Source organism: Telmatherina bonti (genome assembly GCF_933228915.1).
Source record: "Telmatherina bonti genome assembly, chromosome: 6".
Taxonomy (NCBI): Eukaryota; Metazoa; Chordata; class Actinopteri; order Atheriniformes; family Telmatherinidae; genus Telmatherina; species Telmatherina bonti.
The window spans coordinates 8,003,507-8,023,119 of record NC_136624.1 but is presented as its reverse complement, the minus strand read 5'-3'; the positions used below and the strand labels follow the sequence as shown (position 1 = coordinate 8,023,119).

Here is a 19,613-nt window from a genome sequence, read left to right as displayed (position 1 = left end):
ACAACATTCTGGATACAACCATCCAGGACAGGAACAACATTCTGAATACTACCATCCAGAACAAGAACAACATTCTGTATACTACCATCCAGAACAAGAACAATATTCTGGATCCTACCATCCAGAACAAGAACGACATTCTGGATACTACCATCCAGAACAAGAACAATATTCTGGATACTACCATCCAGAACAAGAACGACATTCTGGATACTACCATCAAGAACAAGAACAACATTCTGGATACTAGCATCCAGGACAGGAACAACATTCTGGATACTATCATCCAGGACAGGAACAACATTCTGGATACTATCATCCAGGACAGGAACAACATTCTGGATACTAGCATCCAGGACAGGAACAACATTCTGGATACTAGCATCCAGGACAGGAACAACATTCTGGATACTAGCATCCAGAACAAGAACAACATTCTGGATACTAGCATCCAGAACAGGAACATAATTCTGGATACTACCACCCAGAACAGGAACATAATTCTGGATACTACCATCCAGACCAGGAATGACTTTCTAGATCCTACCATCCAGAACAGGAACGACATTCTGTATTCTAGCATCTGGAACAGGAACAATATTTTGGATTGTAACATCTGGAAAAGGAACACTATTCTGGATTCTAGCATCTACAACAGGAACAACATTCTGGATTCTAGCATCCAGAACAGGAACATAATTCTGGATACTACCACCCAGAACAGGAACATAATTCTGGATACTACCATCCAGACCAGGAATGACTTTCTAGATCCTACCATCCAGAACAGGAACGACATTCTGTATTCTAGCATCTGGAACAGGAACAATATTTTGGATTGTAACATCTGGAAAAGGAACAATATTCTGGATTCTAGCATCTACAACAGGAACAACATTCTGGATACTACCATCCAGAACAGGAACGAAATTCTGAATAGTAGATCCATACAAGATGGATGAAGGACCAGAACATCAGCTGGAACCACTAAATGAGCTGCTTGGTGGAGGTCTGATCTCTCTGAGATTTTCTAACTTTGTTTTTAGCTTTATTTTGATGTTTTTATTTTTTACCTTTTCAAATCTCGTGTTTTCTTCATGGGGATTGTCCATATTGGCTTTGGCTCCTCGGTCTGTGGGGAATTTGGGTGGTTGGTGGGGTCCTGCACTGTATCCCTGGCTGTGGTGTGGACTCTGGGTTGTTCCCATGGTAATAACCTCCGTGGTCCTTCATAATGGGGTTCCTGGTGTGAGCAAATCCTCAAGACATTGTTTCTTCATCTCATGTGTGTGAGTGTGTGTGTGTGTGTGTGTGTGTGTGTTTGTCTGTGAGTGAATGAAAGAGTATGATCAGGTGTGTGGTATTGAACTTTGGTGTTTTATATTTGAAGGTGTGAAGACTTTATTATGTAAAGCACTTTGACCTTTTGAACAAAAAGTGCTTTTTAATAAAGTTTGACTGGATTATGAGCTACTACTTTTTTTAGTACAGATTTTATTAGTATTTGCCATCTTCTATTGCTACTTTTATGATTTTTTTTTTTTTTCATGCATGGAGCATCTGGAATCCAAACAATTTCCCTCCTGGATCAGTAAAGTATTTCTGATCCTGATGCTGTTATTGCACCAAACTGCACTGTTCTCGCCTGTGGTTTTAATCTGACACCATGTAAAGTATGTTTTTTTCAAACCCAAAGGGGCCAAAACAAACTGAGGCGGATAGTTTTCATATCCAAAAGGTAGAAAATAAGAGGAGATGCTGACGAGTGTCTTTAGCACGGAGGCTTCAGACCCAGTTTTAGTAAAGTTTTTCTGATTTTACTTCCAGTCTGAGTTTAAAAAGCTTGGGTTGCACGGTGGCGTAGTGGTTAGCACTGTGGCCGCACAGCAAGTGGAGCTGCTCGATTATAGCAAAAATTATAATCACGATTATTTTGACTGAATTTGAAATCTCTATTATTTAACACATCCAATATTCTTAAACAACGCTGCTCATCGTGGTGTTCTAGACTCCGTGTCGTGCATTATAACCATCTAATTCACGGTTCCGAGTTGTTTAATCTGCTTTTACCACTTATATAGGAACTATTTTACGTTGGCCTGGATGTACGTTTTATGCCAAACAACGGCTGTCAGGCTGCAGCGCGTTTCTCTCATTCACCTGTTAAAAGACTGCTGATCTGAACCAGCTGGTTAATGCGTTGCTATGGTAACGCCCCGTAACGGAGGGATTTTGCAGTGTTTAACTCGCTGAACTACGTGTGCGTTTATACGAAAATTATGCAGCCAGTTGTCACTGACAAACTAAACTATGTTTAGGTGAACTTCCACAACCTACTGCAGTTATTCTACATTGACCTGCAGCCGGAGCCGACTGAGACTGGCCGCCTGGGAGTGCTTTAGGACGGGAGAGGCTCCCGCTGCTCCTTCCTTACAGTAACTGCAGAACAATATGTGCCTTCAAGTCAGTCGCCAAAACACCAGAAAAGTCTCTAATAACTCCAGTAAAAGCTGCTAGATTTGTCGCTTTTAACCAAAAAAGTCTCCAGATTTAGCGAGAAAGTCTCCAAGTTGGCAACAGTGTCTGAATGAAAGCAAAGCGGCTGTGGGAGGAGTTTACAGCACAGCGCTGCAACGCCAGAGACGCTCGATTAGCAGCTGAAGACAGCAGGAGAGGAAACTGCAGAGAGAGAAATAATCACATCCTTTTATCTTTATTATGGTTGAAAACCCAGATCGTAGTTGAGATTAAAATTTGATTAATCGCCCAGACCTACTCAACAAGACGGTTGCTGGTTCTGTGTTTGTATGTTCTCCCTGTGTATGTGTGGGTTCTCTCCAGGTACTCCGGGTTCCTCCCCCCGTCCAAACACATGCATGTTAGGTTAGTTGGTTACTCTACATTATTGCTAGTGTGGATCTCTCTGTGTGGCCCTGTGATGGCCTGGTGACCTGTCCAGGTGTACCTGCCTCCCGCCCAGTGACTGCTGGGATAGACTCCAGCTTCCCTGCAATCCTTAACTGGACTAAATGGTTCAGAAAATGACTGAATGAATCCAAACCCAGTTTGTTGTGTTTGGTAGGTGATCATAAACGCACTCACAGTTGTGTTTATGTTTCTTTTATTTTTAACTTTTCACAGTTTCGGGCAAACGTTGCAGCTCCAGTCGCTTCTGTTGCTCCTGGAATCATGATGGATGTCAGTGATCAGCTGATCGTGACACATCTCTCTAGTTGTTTATCATTCACCTCACGCTGAAAAGGAAGAAACTAGCAGGGTGTTGACAAAATAAATGTGCGTTTCATTTACATCACTTATTATTTGCATTTATTTAGTAATGTTGTCATTATGAGCTGAGGTTTGCTGGTGACACAGCTGTAAAGTCTGCTGGTTATCCTCCAGCCTGATGGGTCGGAGCTGAACAAGCCGTCGGCCATGTGCAGATGTTGCACGGCTGGTTTGCCTTTAAGGAGCCATACATGGCAAGGAAAGTTCAGAAATACAAATCAGAGCAGGACTTTACTCTAACCACGTGGTAGAAAGCATGGCTGGGCCAGGCGGGGGCACTGACCGCGAATTGTTGGCACAAATAATAAATCTCTTTATAAGGCCGAGATGTGGGGAAATAAGTCGCTGATTGTTAGAGCAGATGTTAAATTTGTAAAAACAGCTGAACATTTTTATGCAACACGTGTTGCATTTACTGACAGTGGGACGTCTAAAGCAACAAACTGTTTCTGTCACACTTTTTAAAAGTTTTCTAAAACACTGAGATACACAAACATGTTTCATTATGAGTTCACCGCTGGGCTGAAATGTCTGAGTAAATTATAGTTCTCCTTTTTCCTACGTCTTGTTTCTCCAGACTGCCTTTTCAAGCTGTGTCCCATGAACAGATACTCTGCTCAAAAACAGTTCTGGAAAGCAGCTAAACCTGGAGGCAACAGTACCACCGACACCGTCCTCCTCAACAAGCTTCACGTAAGTCCAGCTCCTCCTCCCTCACCAAGCATAATGAGCCGACGCTTGTTATCTGTGTGGATGTGTCATATCTGTCCTGCTACGTCCGTCAGCACGCTGCAGACCTGGAAAAGAAGCAGAATGAGTCTGAAAACCGCAAGCTCCTGGGAACAGTCATCCAGTATGGAAATGTCATCCAGGTGTGTTGGAGCATGTGAGATAAGGTGCTTTGCTTAACAGATCTGCATGCGGCGCTCGATAAAACTCGCAGTAACTCTGCTTGTAATCAGAGGAGTTTTAAATAACTGCAAGCCTCGCTTCATGCACGTTTTGCATGCATCCCGCACCAAGAAAGGAAATGCTTTCTGCCTCTGATATTCTGATATGTAATGGCCTTGATGCATTGCTGCTGGTGCGGAAGGTGAATGTCAGCTCCAGGATATCATTTTTACATTATTTAAAACAGATCTTGTGATGCTAATCAGTTCCAGAGAGTCTTCTTGTGCCAGTTTCTCTACTTTCATCTCAGTTTTTTTCCTACTTTTGAGTGTTGTCAGAAAAATGCAGCTTTGCTCCTTGTCCCAACAGCTGCTGCACCTGAAAAGCAATAAATACCTGACGGTGAACAAGCGGCTGCCTGCCCTGCTGGAGAAGAACGCCATGAGAGTGACTCTGGACTCTGCTGGAAACGAGGGATCCTGGTTCTACATCCAGCCTTTCTACAAGCTCAGATCCCTGGGAGACAGTGTGGGTAGATCTGGCTCTGGGACTGGGGCTAATTACACCCAGTTGGAGAGATGAAGCGTGTATTTTTAGACTTTCAGGGACCTACACGTAGCGAGATGAGGTAAATTTACTGAGAAGACAGGAAGCCAAATCTGAGCTGTAAACTTGACGTGCATGAAGAAATGCTGACACGATCTTAACGTGTTTCTTGGTGGAAATGGATGCCAAGTATTGGCTGTATTTGTGTCGCGTTTTATTTCTGGGAACATGTCGAACATTTTGCAGACGGATGATGATCTGGAGGAGGAAAAACCTGGTTTGTTGCAGAAAAGTGAAGTTTTGAACTCAGAGTAATGATGCCGTTCCTTCGTCATATTTTTAATGAGAACTCTACTGATGGTTGTTGTTCAAATCATATCGTTGGATATAAATTCCAGCGTCTCGAGTTTTGCAATAAATCGATCTTGGGACACAACACCAGGTATAAAGCTCCGTTCACGCTGCAGCTACCTTCAGCTACGACTCATACCGGTGTGAACGGGACAGATCGGACCCAGGCCGCTCTCATGTTGGTCCTCCATCACATCCGTTATCGATCTGTGCCGCGTTTCTTCCGACTCTTACATCACAGAGACGAGACAAACATCACAAACCTCCAGATATATTTGCTGTTGTCTTCTCCATGTTTGTTACCTCTAACAAGGAGGTCATGCTTTTCCCGGCGTTCATCTGTCTGTCTGTCAGCACCTTCATCTCACAGCCAGAAGGCTACTGGTTCCAGCCTCAGCTGGGCTGAGGATGTTCTGTGGCACCACCAACCTCCTCCACTGTCCGCCTGCTCCCTCAAACCTGTTCCCGAGACCACATGACCCCGTCCTCCCAGCCTTCACTGGCTTCTGATCCTATATGGATCATATTTTACACATTTAGCACATAAACTAGAAAAGCAGTCGAAGAGCGGAAACCACCGCCAAGCACAATGTTCAAGAATCATTTAAAAAGTTCCTGGATCCAAACGGTGATCCGGATCACCACCAAAATTAAATCAGTTCTTCTTTTTCACATTTCCAACAACTCCTGAAAATGTCATGAAAATCCGTCCAGAACTTTTTAAGTTATCTTGAACACAAACAGACAAACCCGGTAAAAACATAACGTTTTATGTCATCGTATCGCCTCCACCATGGAGGCTGCCTTCGTTTTTTTCTGTTTGTTTGGAAAACAACAACTCCTGGAGGATGTTTCATGATGTGTTTCTGAGCACAAACATGCAACAAACACCACAACACAACCAAGACAGTGTGAATTCGTCATGCAGCTCTGTGTTCTCCACATACATCTGTACAGTAGCAGCCATAGTCAAGCTCCTTTTCTCCAACATATCATTTCATTTTCATTTAACTTGTCAGTTCAGAGTGTTCTTGTTCTTCCAAATGAATAAACTCACGATTCGTCCTTATTTGCACCCTGAAACCCTGCACAGGGTTAGATTCTGTTCACACTTCAGCCTGATGAAACGTTCACCTGAAGGACGCAGGTTTGAACATAAAGACCTGCAGCGTGAACGTAGCTTAAGATCCTGCTTACTGTTTAATGCAAACAACTTTCAGCCAGTCGTGTAAATAAATAAGTATCTGTTAAAGAGGTCTGAGAGAGCTGGGATGATTGGAATCCATTGTGTGGAAGTCCAGATGCTTGTAGCAGTGAACCGCAGGTTGTGTAGCTGCAAACCGTGACTGTGAGAAGCAGCAGAAGCAGGACTCTCGTCCTTTTCTCAGTTACATTTTCTTAAGAAAAATGTAACACAAAAATGTCTCACAAGGACTTAACCTCCACTGTTCAAGCTCCAGTTCCTGATCGCGGCTAATGGAAGTTGATGGAATTAAGCTAGCTAATTACCAACTTAAGCTGCACTTAATTAATCCCATTGGGAGGATGTGTCCTAAAGGGCTGGATCCATCTTAGCAAAGACCAAGAAGCAGCCTCAGTGCAGAGTTCACAGCTTAGTCGTGGTCTTGGTCTGCAGTAATGGCTGCAGAAACAACTGAATGAGAGGATGAAAGCTGTCTCAGGGACAGATGTCCTCTGCTGGGTAGGTGTGATTACTGAAACTGCTGAGTTTACATGATTTATGCAAACAGAAATCACCTCCAGAGCTGCAGCTGCAAGCTGTCGTGTTTAACAACTTGTCTTTGGCTCCACCTAGTGGTACGGACTGAAAACTGCATCCCAACAACAGGCATTCATTTGCCTAAATGTGCTGCTCCTGCAGGTGGTGATTGGAGATAAAGTAGTCCTGAACCCTGTGAATGCCGGGCAGCCTCTCCATGCCAGCAGCCACCAGCTGGTCGACAACCCCGGCTGCAACGAGGTACAAACCTTTGCTTGTTTTTAACGTCTAACAATGAGCTGTTCTGTGACGCAGCCGTAAAACATAAAAAATAGGGCTATGACGATACGCTTTTGTCCCGATTCGATTAGATTTTTTTGGGTGCCGATTCAATTTAAATTGTGGTTCTCACAACTCTTAGATTTTGCTGATTTTTGTAGATTAAAAACAAACAAAAAAATGTATAAAACTTATTTTTGCTCGTCATTTTTCTTTATTTCAATCAGGAAAAAACAACACAGTAGCCAGACCATCATTCTGCTGCTAAAACGCCCAAGAAGACAAGTAAAAAATCAATAAAAACAATAAAAAATATCATAAATTTTATAGTAGATTATTTTTTATTTGAAAAAAAACTTTTTTTTTTCTTTTTTCTTTTTTTTTTAAACAAAAAAAAAAATCAATTTTTCCAATTTTTCGATTGGATTTTCCCACCCCTAATTAAAAAAAACCCCTGAAAACCATCTCTTTCCAGGTTAACTCTGTGAACTGCAACACGAGTTGGAAAGTTGTTCTGTTTATGAAATGGAGTGACAACAAGGAGACGATACTGAAGGGGGTAGGTCCCTTACGTTTGACCGCCTTCACACACGTGCGCCGCGCCACAACATCGACCTGTGTGCTGATTCTGCATGTGATTGCAGGGCGATGTGGTGCGGTTGTTCCACGCGGAGCAGGAAAAGTTCCTCACATGTGATGACCACAGGAAGAAGCAGTATGTTTTTCTGCGAACGACCGGCCGGCAGTCCGCCACGTCGGCCACCAGCAGCAAAGCACTCTGGGAAGTGGAGGTCTGTACAGCAGGCTGTGTCTGTTACTGTCCGAGTTTAGTCTTCTGATTCTCACTGCTCCAAGTGAAAAGAATAAAGCTGAAGCGTTGTAACTTCTGGTGTCGGCTGTTCTAACCAGGTGGTCCACCACGATCCGTGCAGAGGGGGGGCAGGCTACTGGAACAGCCTGTTCAGGTTCAAACATCTGGCCACAGGTTGTTATTTGGCTGCTGAGGTGGGTGAGGTGTGTGTCGTGAGCTTCTCCTGTAGCCGCTGAATGAACAGACGGTGCTGCAGACGGTGGTGAGGATGACGTTTGACTTGTTCTGCAGGTCAATCCGGACTTTGAGGAGGAAAACGCTGAGCAGAGGTCTTCTGTAAGTAAGCGCCAGTGCTCTGCAACATGATGCTGTTCTGCCCTCTGCTACTGATCTTATCTAACCTCTATTCTGGGTCTTCCTGCTGCAGGTGGTGGACTTTACACCCTTTAATTTCCAGGTACTGCTTTACAATCTGCTGTTGTGGTTGTCATGAGCCGCACAGCTGCAGCTTTTGGCCATCCATGCAGGAAGTGTGTGTTCCTGTCAGTAGCAGGGCATCACCACAGGGTGTCGCCGTGCTTCTGATGCACATGTAAAGGGAAAGCACGTGATTTTAAACAGGGATGTTTCTGGTGACATGTAGATGGAAGTGAAAACTTTCTTCTGTGCTTCTTATGGTTTAAAGTTGTTGGAGTATTCATGCTACATCCCCTCTGACTGCGTGTTTTATCCCTCCAGCTGGATGGAGATAACGAAGCTTTACGAGGTCGTCTTCGGGCCCCACAGGAGAAAATCATGTACACTCTGGTGCCGGTTCCGGATGGTATGGACATTTCGTCCATCTTTGAGCTGGACCCCACCACGCTGAGAGGCGGGGACTCCATGGTGCCCAGGTGTGACACACAAACCCACCTGTTGCATCACTGTCACATCACGAGCTGCCCTGCCCTTTTGTGGAAGGATTGATTATTAAATGTCAGAATGAGTGTGTTAATGACACGTCGGCCAATCAGAGAGACCACAGTGACGTCAGGACTGCAGCGGCGCTGTCAGTAGGGGCTGTTGTGTTGAGGGGAATTTTTTTTACTTCAGTAGAAAGGAAGTTTCTGAGGTGTTTGACTTGTTATTTATAAACAGGGAGCAGTTTTGTTATGTTTATCTGCTGCTTCCTCACATCTCTCCACTGTTTCACAAAACAAAAACAGTTGCTGGATCTTTTTTTTCTTTTAGTGTCATGTGCACGGGGTGTTCTGGCTTTAATTTCATTTAGTGAAGAAATCCTCCACACGTCTGTGTGTGTGTGTGTGTGTGTGTGTACATGTTGGTGATTTGCAGACCGTATAACAACACTCCAGTAGCGCTGGAAAGTACCAGTAAGGCATAAAAACAGGAAGAGAACCAGTCATGGATGGTGGGCAGAAGAGGGGGAAACGTTCAGCTGAAACCAGAACCAGATGTGTAAACACAGAACTCATCATCTGGCTGTGAAAGGTTTAACATGAATTACAGATTTAATGCTTCGGTTAGTGAGAATTCTCTCCTTGGCAGCGTTGTTTTAGGGTGAATGTGTGTTTCTTCTGCTACAGTGGTGGTATTGTTCTTGTCTCTGCACATCAGATAAGGGTAGAGGCTCTCTAACTTGTATAAAAGCCTCCACTGTGTCACATCGCCAGGTGCATGCACGCACGATGTGGGATCCTGCTATCGCGTCATACTCCAACCTGGAGTAACCTTGTTCCTCACACTTTATCTGAGGGGCTAATTAATGCCTGGGAGGACTGGTACTACAGGGATAAGCCTGTTAGCCTCTGTGGATGGTTGCATAACGCAGCCGTGGACATGGTTACGATCTACCAGGCAAGGCAGACAACACATGCTTCCAGTCGTCACTCCCACATGGAGAGCTGAGAGCTGCAAGAATGAGGAGCGTCTTCGGCTCAGACATGCATGCGGGAAAGGGATTATTTTCTCTAACGGAGTGATGATAATCCATTGTACTACTCATTCATCTGTAGTCATGTCTTGCATACTCTGAGGTAGACGCCGCAGGGCACTCGTTGCCTGAACGGCTCCTTTACTTGCTTTACATTTTCCATCGCTGGTTATTAATAAAGGAGTGATTTATTTATTCATGCAGCATTTATAGCATCACGGTGTGCAACACAAAAAGCAGCAACTCCTCTTTCCTGCTGTTCCCCACAGGCAGGCTGATCGAGTCGCAGCCTGTTGCCTTCCTGAGGTTTTCTACTGGACTTCTATTCCCATTAAAACCCTGATTTATCTTTATGTTAACCTGGGTTTGGATGCTCTGCTGCAGGAGGGATTCCTGCTTGTTTTGCATGCGGCTTACCTCATGCAAGCTACTTCCATGTGGGAGCAGATGCCTGGAAGGAGGGCTGAAATGGGGTGAGAGCCAGGAAGAGGACGTTTAAACCATTTATTCCAGGCAAAGGGAATGTGAGATCTTATGGGGCTACGGTGTGTGTGGTGGTGGTGGGGGTGGGGATGTTGACAGATAAACTATGCTGGACATATTGGACTCAAATAACCATCGAATCATGGCTGGATATACTGGTAAAGGAGGGAACATAGTGAGGCTTATTACAGATAATGTCACCCTGGAAATGTTACCATCAACTTTTCTACACAACAGATACCAAACCTAAGACATCATCATCAGCTGAGTTGCTGAGTTACGGACAACAACTTGATGCGTTCATTGTGATCTGTACCGCATGATTCTCCTTGCTGCGCCTCCATTTGTGACTGATGCAAAGGGAGTTTGCATGATGAGAATCTCCCGTTCCACCTCATCACCATGAGAATCTTCCGTTCCACCTCATCATGATGAGAATCTTCCGTTCCCCCTCATCACCATGAGAATCTCCCGTTCCACCTCATTACCATGAGAATCTCCCGTTCCACCTCATCACCATGAGAATCTCCCGTTCCACCTCATCACCATGAGAATCTCCCGTTCCACCTCATCACCATGAGAATCTCCCGTTCCACCTCATCACCATGAGAATCTCCCGTTCCACCACATCACCATGAGAATCTCCCGTTCCACCTCATCACCATGAGAATCTCCCGTTCCACCTCATCACCATGAGAATCTCCCGTTCCACCTCATCATGATGAGAATCTTCCGTTCCCCCTCATCACCATGAGAATCTCCCGTTCCACCTCATCACCATGAGAATCTCCCGTTCCACCACATCACCATGAGAATCTCCCGTTCCACCTCATCACCATGAGAATCTCCCGTTCCACCTCATCACCATGAGAATCTCCCGTTCCACCACATCACCATGAGAATCTCCCGTTCCACCTCATCATGATGAGAATCTTCCGTTCCCCCTCATCACCATGAGAATCTCCCGTTCCACCTCATCACCATGAGAATCTCCCGTTCCACCTCATCACCATGAGAATCTCCCGTTCCACCACATCACCATGAGAATCTCCCGTTCCACCTCATCACCATGAGAATCTCCCGTTCCACCTCATCACCATGAGAATCTCCCGTTCCACCTCATCACCATGAGAATCTCCCGTTCCACCTCATCACCATGAGAATCTCCCGTTCCACCTCATCACCATGAGAATCTCCCGTTCCACCTCATCACCATGAGAATCTCCCGTTCCACCACATCACCATGAGAATCTCCCGTTCCACCTCATCACCATGAGAATCTCCCGTTCCACCTCATCACCATGAGAATCTCCCGTTCCACCTCATCACCATGAGAATCTCCCGTTCCACCTCATCACCATGAGAATCTCCCGTTCCACCTCATCACCATGAGAATCTCCCGTTCCACCTCATCACCATGAGAATCTTCCGTTCCACCTCATCACCATGAGAATCTCCCGTTCCACCACATCACCATGAGAATCTCCCGTTCCACCACATCACCATGAGAATCTCCCGTTCCACCTCATCATGATGAGAATCTTCCGTTCCCCCTCATCACCATGAGAATCTCCCGTTCCACCTCATCACCATGAGAATCTCCCGTTCCACCTCATCACCATGAGAATCTCCCGTTCCACCACATCACCATGAGAATCTCCCGTTCCACCTCATCACCATGAGAATCTCCCGTTCCACCACATCACCATGAGAATCTCCCGTTCCACCTCATCACCATGAGAATCTTCCGTTCCCCCTCATCACCATGAGAATCTCCCGTTCCACCTCATCACCATGAGAATCTCCCGTTCCACCACATCACCATGAGAATCTCCCGTTCCACCTCATCATGATGAGTATCTCCCGTTCCACCTCATCATGATGAGTATCTCCCGTTCCACCTCATCATGATGAGTATCTCCCGTTCCACCTCATCACCATGAGAATCTCCCGTTCCACCTCATCATGAAGAGAATCTTCCGTTCCCCCTCATCACCATGAGAATCTCCCGTTCCACCTCATTACCATGAGAATCTCCCGTTCCACCTCATCACCATGAGAATCTCCCGTTCCACCTCATCACCATGAGAATCTCCCGTTCCACCTCATCACCATGAGAATCTCCCGTTCCACCTCATCACCATGAGAATCTCCCGTTCCACCTCATCACCATGAGAATCTCCCGTTCCACCTCATCATGATGAGAATCTTCCGTTCCACCTCATCACCATGAGAATCTCCCGTTCCACCTCATCACCATGAGAATCTCCCGTTCCACCTCATCATGATGAGAATCTTCCGTTCCACCTCATCACCATGAGAATCTTCCGTTCCACCTCATCACCATGAGAATCTCCCGTTCCACCACATCACCATGAGAATCTCCCGTTCCACCTCATCATGATGAGAATCTCCCGTTCCACCTCATCACGATGAGAATCTCCCGTTCCACCACATCACCATGAGAATCTCCCGTTCCACCTCATCACGATGAGAATCTCCCGTTCCACCTCATCATCATGAGAATCTCCCGTTCCACCTCATCACCATGAAAATCTCCCGTTCCACCTCATCACCATGAAAATCTCCCGTTCCACCACATCACCATGAAAATCTCCCGTTCCACCTCATCATGATGAGAATCTCCCGTTCCACCACATCACCATGAAAATCTCCCATTCCACCTCATCATGATGAGAATCTCCCGTTCCACCTCATCACCATGAGAATCTCCCGTTCCACCTCATCACCATGAGAATCTCCCGTTCCACCTCATCACCATGAGAATCTCCCGTTCCACCACATCACCATGAGAATCTCCCGTTCCACCACATCATGAGAATCTCCCGTTCCACCACATCACCATGAGAATCTCCCGTTCCACCTCATCACCATGAGAATCTCCCGTTCCACCTCATCATGATGAGAATCTCCCGTTCCACCACATCACCATGAGAATCTCCCGTTCCACCTCATCATGAGAATCTCCCGTTCCCCCACATCACCATGAGAATCTCCCGTTCCACCTCATCACCATGAGAATCTCCCGTTCCACCACATCACCATGAGAATCTCCCGTTCCACCACATCATGAGAATCTCCCGTTCCACCACATCACCATGAGAATCTCCCGTTTCACCACATCACCATGAGAATCTCCCGTTCCACCTCATCATGAGAATCTCCCGTTCCACCTCATCATGAGAATCTCCCGTTCCACCACATCACCATGAGAATCTCCCGTTCCACCTCATCACCATGAGAATCTCCCGTTCCACCACATCACCATGAGAATCTCCCGTTCCACCACATCATGAGAATCTCCCGTTCCACCTCATCATCATGAGAATCTCCCGTTCCACCTCATCATCATGAGAATCTCCCGTTCCACCTCATCACCATGAGAATCTCCCGTTCCACCTCATCACCATGAGAATCTCCCGTTCCACCTCATCATCATGAGAATCTCCCGTTCCACCTCATCATGATGAGAATCTCCCGTTCCACCTCATCATGATGAGAATCTCCCGTTCCACCTCATCATGATGAGAATCTCCCGTTCCACCTCATCACCATGAGAATCTCCCGTTCCACCTCATCATCATGAGAATCTCCCGTTCCACCTCATCATCATGAGAATCTCCCGTTCCACCTCATCATGATGAGAATCTCCCGTTCCACCTCATCACCATGAGAATCTCCCGTTCCACCTCATCACCATGAGAATCTCCCGTTCCACCTCATCACCATGAGAATCTCCCGTTCCACCTCATCATGATGAGAATCTCCCGTTCCACCTCATCACCATGAGAATCTCCCGTTCCACCTCATCATCATGAGAATCTCCCGTTCCACCTCATCATCATGAGAATCTCCCGTTCCACCTCATCATCATGAGAATCTCCTGTTCCACCTCATCACCATGAGAATCTCCCGTTCCACCACATCACCATGAGAATCTCCCGTTCCACTTCATCACCATGAGAATCTCCCGTTCCACCTCATCACCATGAGAATCTCCCGTTCCACCACATCATGAGAATCTCCCGTTCCACCTTATCCATAAGTCTCCACTTCTACCAGATTCCAAACCTAATTTATCCGACCCTCTCAAGGCTCCATGCTGGGACTACCTGAACGGGTCCCTTTGTATTCCTGTCAGCAACGTTGTCTGGATTCGAAAATGGTCTGAGCTTTGAGATGATAATTATGATCCAATGCACAATGGATCTGTGATGTTTCAAGCAAATTCTGAGCCCACCATCGAAATGTGGAGCTGAACTGGAGACTCATCAGACCAGCAACGTTTCTCCATCTTCTATTGTCCAGTTCTGGTGATTCTGTGTGAATTGTAGCCTCAGTTTCCTGTTCTTACTGACAAGAGTGGCATCCGGTGTGGTCTTCTGCTGGTTCTGGTCCAGACAGCTTCTGCTTGCTGACTTAAATCTCATTTATTCCTCATTCAGATGCTCAGTTTGAACTTAAGCAAGTCATCTTCATCATGCATACATGCTGCTGTGTGATTGGCTGGTTAGATATTAGAGTTGTCTTTAATTCGGAGCGTGGAGCCTACATAGCCGTTAACCTCCTCCATGACTCTAAACTCTCCTTAGATCTGATTTGTGAGTATGCCTTGCACATGTTGTAAATGTTCCTAAAGTCTCCTGATGATGATGATGATGCTAAAACGTGGCAGGTTTACTGGAAAAGCAACACAATTGAGTTAAAACAGGCTGATAAGGTTTTACAGGCTGCTGATGGTGACTCAAGGTTAAACTGCACTCCAGCAAGTTATCCTCACCATACTCCATGATGCAGTTGACATGTTTGATTGGTTGTTTGTAATATTTTAATGTCTCTGTGAACTCCAGGAGCTCGTATGTCAGGCTGAGACACTTGTGCACCAACACATGGGTTCACAGCACCAACAACCCCATCGACAAAGAAGAGGAGAAGCCTGTCATGCTGCGGGTGAGTGCATACGACTATGCACAAGTTTAACACGACTGAGCTTGTTTCAGAGGCTGCAAGGAAAGTATTTTAATGTTTTTTATTCCAGATTGGAACATCAGCAGTTAAAGAAGACAAGGAAGCCTTTGCCATCGTCCCAGTTCCCCCAGCAGAAGTGCGTGATTTAGACTTCGCTAATGATGCGAGTAAGGTGTTGGCATCCATTGCTGGGAAACTGGAAAAGGGTACCATCACCCAGAATGAGCGGAGGCAAGTTTGGAAAGCATCTACAGAGTTTCTGTTTTATTTAGTTTCATGTATAAACTAAAACATGTTGAGCAGTATATGACCAATAACCCAAAACTGGTCGCGCTCGACTATTATCCTGTTTTTATCACTTTCAGTTTTCAGGTCATTCCCTGTCACATACACAGAAACACACAACACTTGATGTGTACGTTTTTCCCAGTTTACTACAAACAAAAAATGAACAGAGCAGAGAGGTATGCAACAGCTACTTGGACACAGCAGATGAGGTGTAGGGACCAAGTGGCAACTTCTGGCAGATAAAAGAAAAGCCTATGCAGAAGTGCATAAAACTGCAGTTCCCCATTCATCCATTAGGGGTTCCAAAACAGAGCAAATCTCCATAGACCAACTTCACAGCAGAAATAAACATGTTTACAGCCTGGTTAAAAAAAAAATCCACGTTCGGTTTAATAAGTCGAGTTTACTTTCATGACAACTGTCGGGGAAGTGAGTTTTTAATAACTCATCTATTTATAACAAGTTTCAGCTCGAAATTCAGCATAAGGAGAGACGTGCCATTGTGACTGACAAGCACCCCTATATCCTGCTGTAAGAAGGCATAAATGTAGCACCAACGCCGGTTTTCAGATGGTTTTTAGACAGCTAACACTGTGACTTAGCTTTAGCCCGCTTACCTCTGTTAGCTGGTTAGCTCCTGTTAGCACCAGGTTAGCTCTTAGTCACAGGCAGGACAGAGTTTGCGAGATGTCAATCATCCACTCCCACACTCACAGCCCCCCTCTCAGCTCCACCTCTTTACCCATTTTTGTATTTTCTGGGAGAGACAACACCCGTGACCCTGCCTAGATAGCAACACTACGGGACCGTAGTGGTTGTGGGGGGAGTGAATCTTTAATAACTCGACTATTTATAACAAGTTTCATCTCGAAATTCAGCATAATGAGAGACGTGCCATTGTGACTGACAAGTACCCGATATCCTGCTGCAAGAAGGCAGAATGTAGCATAATGCTGGTTTTTAGATGGTTTTTAGACAGCTAACAACGTGACTTAGCTTTAGCCCGCTTACCTCTGTTAGCTGGTTAGCTCCTGTTAGCACCAGGTTAGCTCGGTTAGCTCTTAGCCACAGGCAGGTCGTATTTTGCGAGATGTCAGTCATCCACTCCCACGCTGACAGCCCCCCTCTCCGCTCTACCTCTTTGCCCATTGTTGTATATTCTGGGAGAGACAACACGTGTGATGATGCTGGGATGGCAAAGGTCGGAACCGCCCAATGAGCTTCAATTCAGCTCTTCAGAAACCTACAGGCGACGTCATGGAGGCTCCGCCCATCTTTTATATAGAGTCCATGATTGCAACAGAAAAGGATGATGGCTAAGCTCTCATCCATGTTGAAGGACAGTCCCCCTTTGGCCAATCACTGCCAGCCCTGCAGAGCTCCTTCAACCACAGGCTGCTGCATTCAAAGCATGAAGGTGCTGCAGTTGTTCGATTCCTGTGACAGCTTCCAGTAGACGACAAACACTGCCATTATAATCCAATATAATCCATTAATCTGGTTACTTATGTGTTTTTATTTGTATAACTCTATAAATGAACAACTTGTATGTTTCTGGGAGGAACCTGTGTGTTAGCATATTCCTCCTGTTTACACGTCACGCCGGCTTCCTCCCATAGTTAATACAAGCATGTACGGCTGAACCGAGTCTCTAAAATCCTAAGAGCAAGCTTATTTCCTTCCGTCCGCTCTCAGTTTCTGTACATGACTCCATTTACACCCCCGGTCATAAGTTTTTGGACACTTTCCCATTAAATGTAATGAGAAAATGTTCCCAGAGTTATGGCTGGTAACTTAAATATGTATTCCAGAAATGTAGAAGTAGTCAGCTGATTTTTCTCATATAAATTCTATTGTGATCCAGGTTTGTGACCAAGCTTCTGGAAGATTTAGTCTTCTTTGTGGTGGACATCCCCAACAGCGGGCAGGATGTTTTGGAGATCATGGTTAACAAGCCCAACAGAGAACGACAGAAGCTGATGAGAGAGCAGAACATCCTGAAACAGGTTGGACTGACGCGCCGCTGCTCAGAAAAACACCTGCTCTCCTGGTTTGTGTCTAAAACAGTGACTTTTCTGTCGGTGTTGCAGATTTTCAAACTTCTCCAAGCGCCTTTCACGGACAGTGGCGATGGTCCGATGCTGCGTCTGGAGGAGCTTGGAGATCAGCGCCACGCTCCCTTCAGACACATTTGCAGGCTTTGCTATAGAGTCCTCCGCCATTCCCAGCAGGATTACAGGAAGAACCAGGTGGGTTTCCACGCCGCCGCAGCTCCGCTCAGGTGTTTCACTGGTTGCTCTTTCGCCAACGCTTTCCTCTTCACCACAGGAATATATCGCCAAGCAGTTCCGCTTCATGCAGAAGCAGATTGGATACGACGTGCTGGCGGAAGATACGATAACGGCTCTCCTCCACAACAACAGGAAACTGCTGGAAAAACACATCACTGCTGCTGAAATAGACACTTTTGTGACACTAGTGAGGAAGAACCGCGAGCCGAGGTGAGCTGAGGTGTATCTCAGTAAATGCCTGTAGAAGCAGTAACCATGGCGTGAACTAAAACGGTCATTAGGTTTTACTGCTTTTTAAAGACTTTTTGTGGTTTGTGTTTAGGTTTCTGGACTACCTGTCGGATCTTTGTGTGTCTATGAATAAATCCATACCTGTGACCCAGGAGCTCATCTGCAACGCGGTGCTGGATTCCAGCAACGCCGACATCCTCATCGAAACCAAGTGAGCTTCACATTTTAAACACTCGAGCTTGTCGTCGTTTCTGGACCTGGTGTATGTTCGTAACGACCAGAGTTTACCTCCATATTTTTCATTGAAAGTGGATTATTGTATAAATTTGGGTGAAATTTGTCGCATAGAAGCAGATCTGAAGAAGCTGACAAAAAGGGGAGTTCTTAGATATTTCCAAAAGTTACTCCAAGCTGCCCAACAAGCCTTTAAAACATCTTTAATCCCAGTTTTGTCAGTTAAATCTTCCCATCTTGCCCTCCAGGCTTTGGATGCAGATGTCAAACAGGCCTCAGCAGAACGTCAGAGACCTGCAGATCTCTTTCGATCTTTTCTGATATCAACAAAAAATGAAGAAAAAAGTGATTTATTTGTTATTTAATGGGTAAGATACTGCTTAAGGCAACTTGTCCAGAGAGAAAGGCGTTCCTTTAAACCCCGTACACAGAGACAGTCTGGACATTTTCTTGGTGGTCTGACATGTTTCTGGGACCAGCAGGGTTCATAAAAGTCAGTAAATTGCTGCTGTTTCTTCACAGTAAACTCATGAAAACATGACTTCTTTACTCTTTGACTGCAGCAGTCAAACATTCAACAACTCTGTCATTGTTCTCATTTCCCTGCTGAAGACGACATGTACACGGACATCCAGGCTTTCTGAGCTTCTTAGGTCGTTACGAGCATCCCAAATAATGTACGCATAAATTACAAAAACTGTCTGTTGACCCAGTAGTGGTCCGTGACAGGACAGGTTGTGCACGCGGTTGTGTCCGTGTCTTTACATACAGCACTGGTTGGAAACACTTTTTCACCACCTTGATCAGCTGTTGAGTAAAACTCTCTGTTCAACCTGCACGATAGGGCTGTGACGATACGCTTTTGTCCCGATTCGATTCCGAATTTTTTGGGTGCCGATTCAATTTAAATTGCAATTCTCACAATTCTTTGATAATGCAGTTTTTTGTAGATTAAAAACAAAACAAATGTATAAAACTTTTTTTTTGCTTGTTATATTTCATGATTTCAATATGAAAAAATTAACACAGTAGCCAAACCATTTCTGTTGCTATAATGCCCAAGAAGACAAGTTAAAAGATCAATAAAAACTACAAAAATGACTAAATTTACATCATGGATTATATTTTTGACAAAACAATTTATTTTAAAATTGTGAAGCAAAAAATTCAGATTTTCAATTTTTCAATTCGATTTTCCCACCAAGCAGAAATACGAAAGTGCCAGCTTCCTGCTTCACGCTTTTCCGCATTAACCTCAAACCACCTCAAATAGACAAC

The 19,613-nt window shown here is 45.2% G+C and overlaps 1 protein-coding gene across 1 annotated transcript in view; it reads left to right on the top strand.

Annotated features, from left to right (window-relative positions):
* itpr1b (inositol 1,4,5-trisphosphate receptor, type 1b) overlaps positions 1-19,613 on the top strand; it is a 143,101-nt gene that overhangs the window by 24,011 nt on the left and 99,477 nt on the right. The window contains exons 4-18 of the mRNA XM_079242420.1: positions 3,866-3,981; positions 4,074-4,160; positions 4,549-4,707; positions 6,959-7,057; positions 7,551-7,634; positions 7,720-7,866; positions 7,985-8,080; positions 8,178-8,222; positions 8,625-8,779; positions 15,174-15,273; positions 15,362-15,522; positions 17,444-17,585; positions 17,670-17,828; positions 17,908-18,080; positions 18,193-18,312. Coding sequence (XP_079098546.1) covers positions 3,866-3,981; positions 4,074-4,160; positions 4,549-4,707; positions 6,959-7,057; positions 7,551-7,634; positions 7,720-7,866; positions 7,985-8,080; positions 8,178-8,222; positions 8,625-8,779; positions 15,174-15,273; positions 15,362-15,522; positions 17,444-17,585; positions 17,670-17,828; positions 17,908-18,080; positions 18,193-18,312 — 1,843 coding nt within the window. The remainder of the gene's footprint in view (positions 1-3,865; positions 3,982-4,073; positions 4,161-4,548; positions 4,708-6,958; positions 7,058-7,550; positions 7,635-7,719; positions 7,867-7,984; positions 8,081-8,177; positions 8,223-8,624; positions 8,780-15,173; positions 15,274-15,361; positions 15,523-17,443; positions 17,586-17,669; positions 17,829-17,907; positions 18,081-18,192; positions 18,313-19,613) is intronic.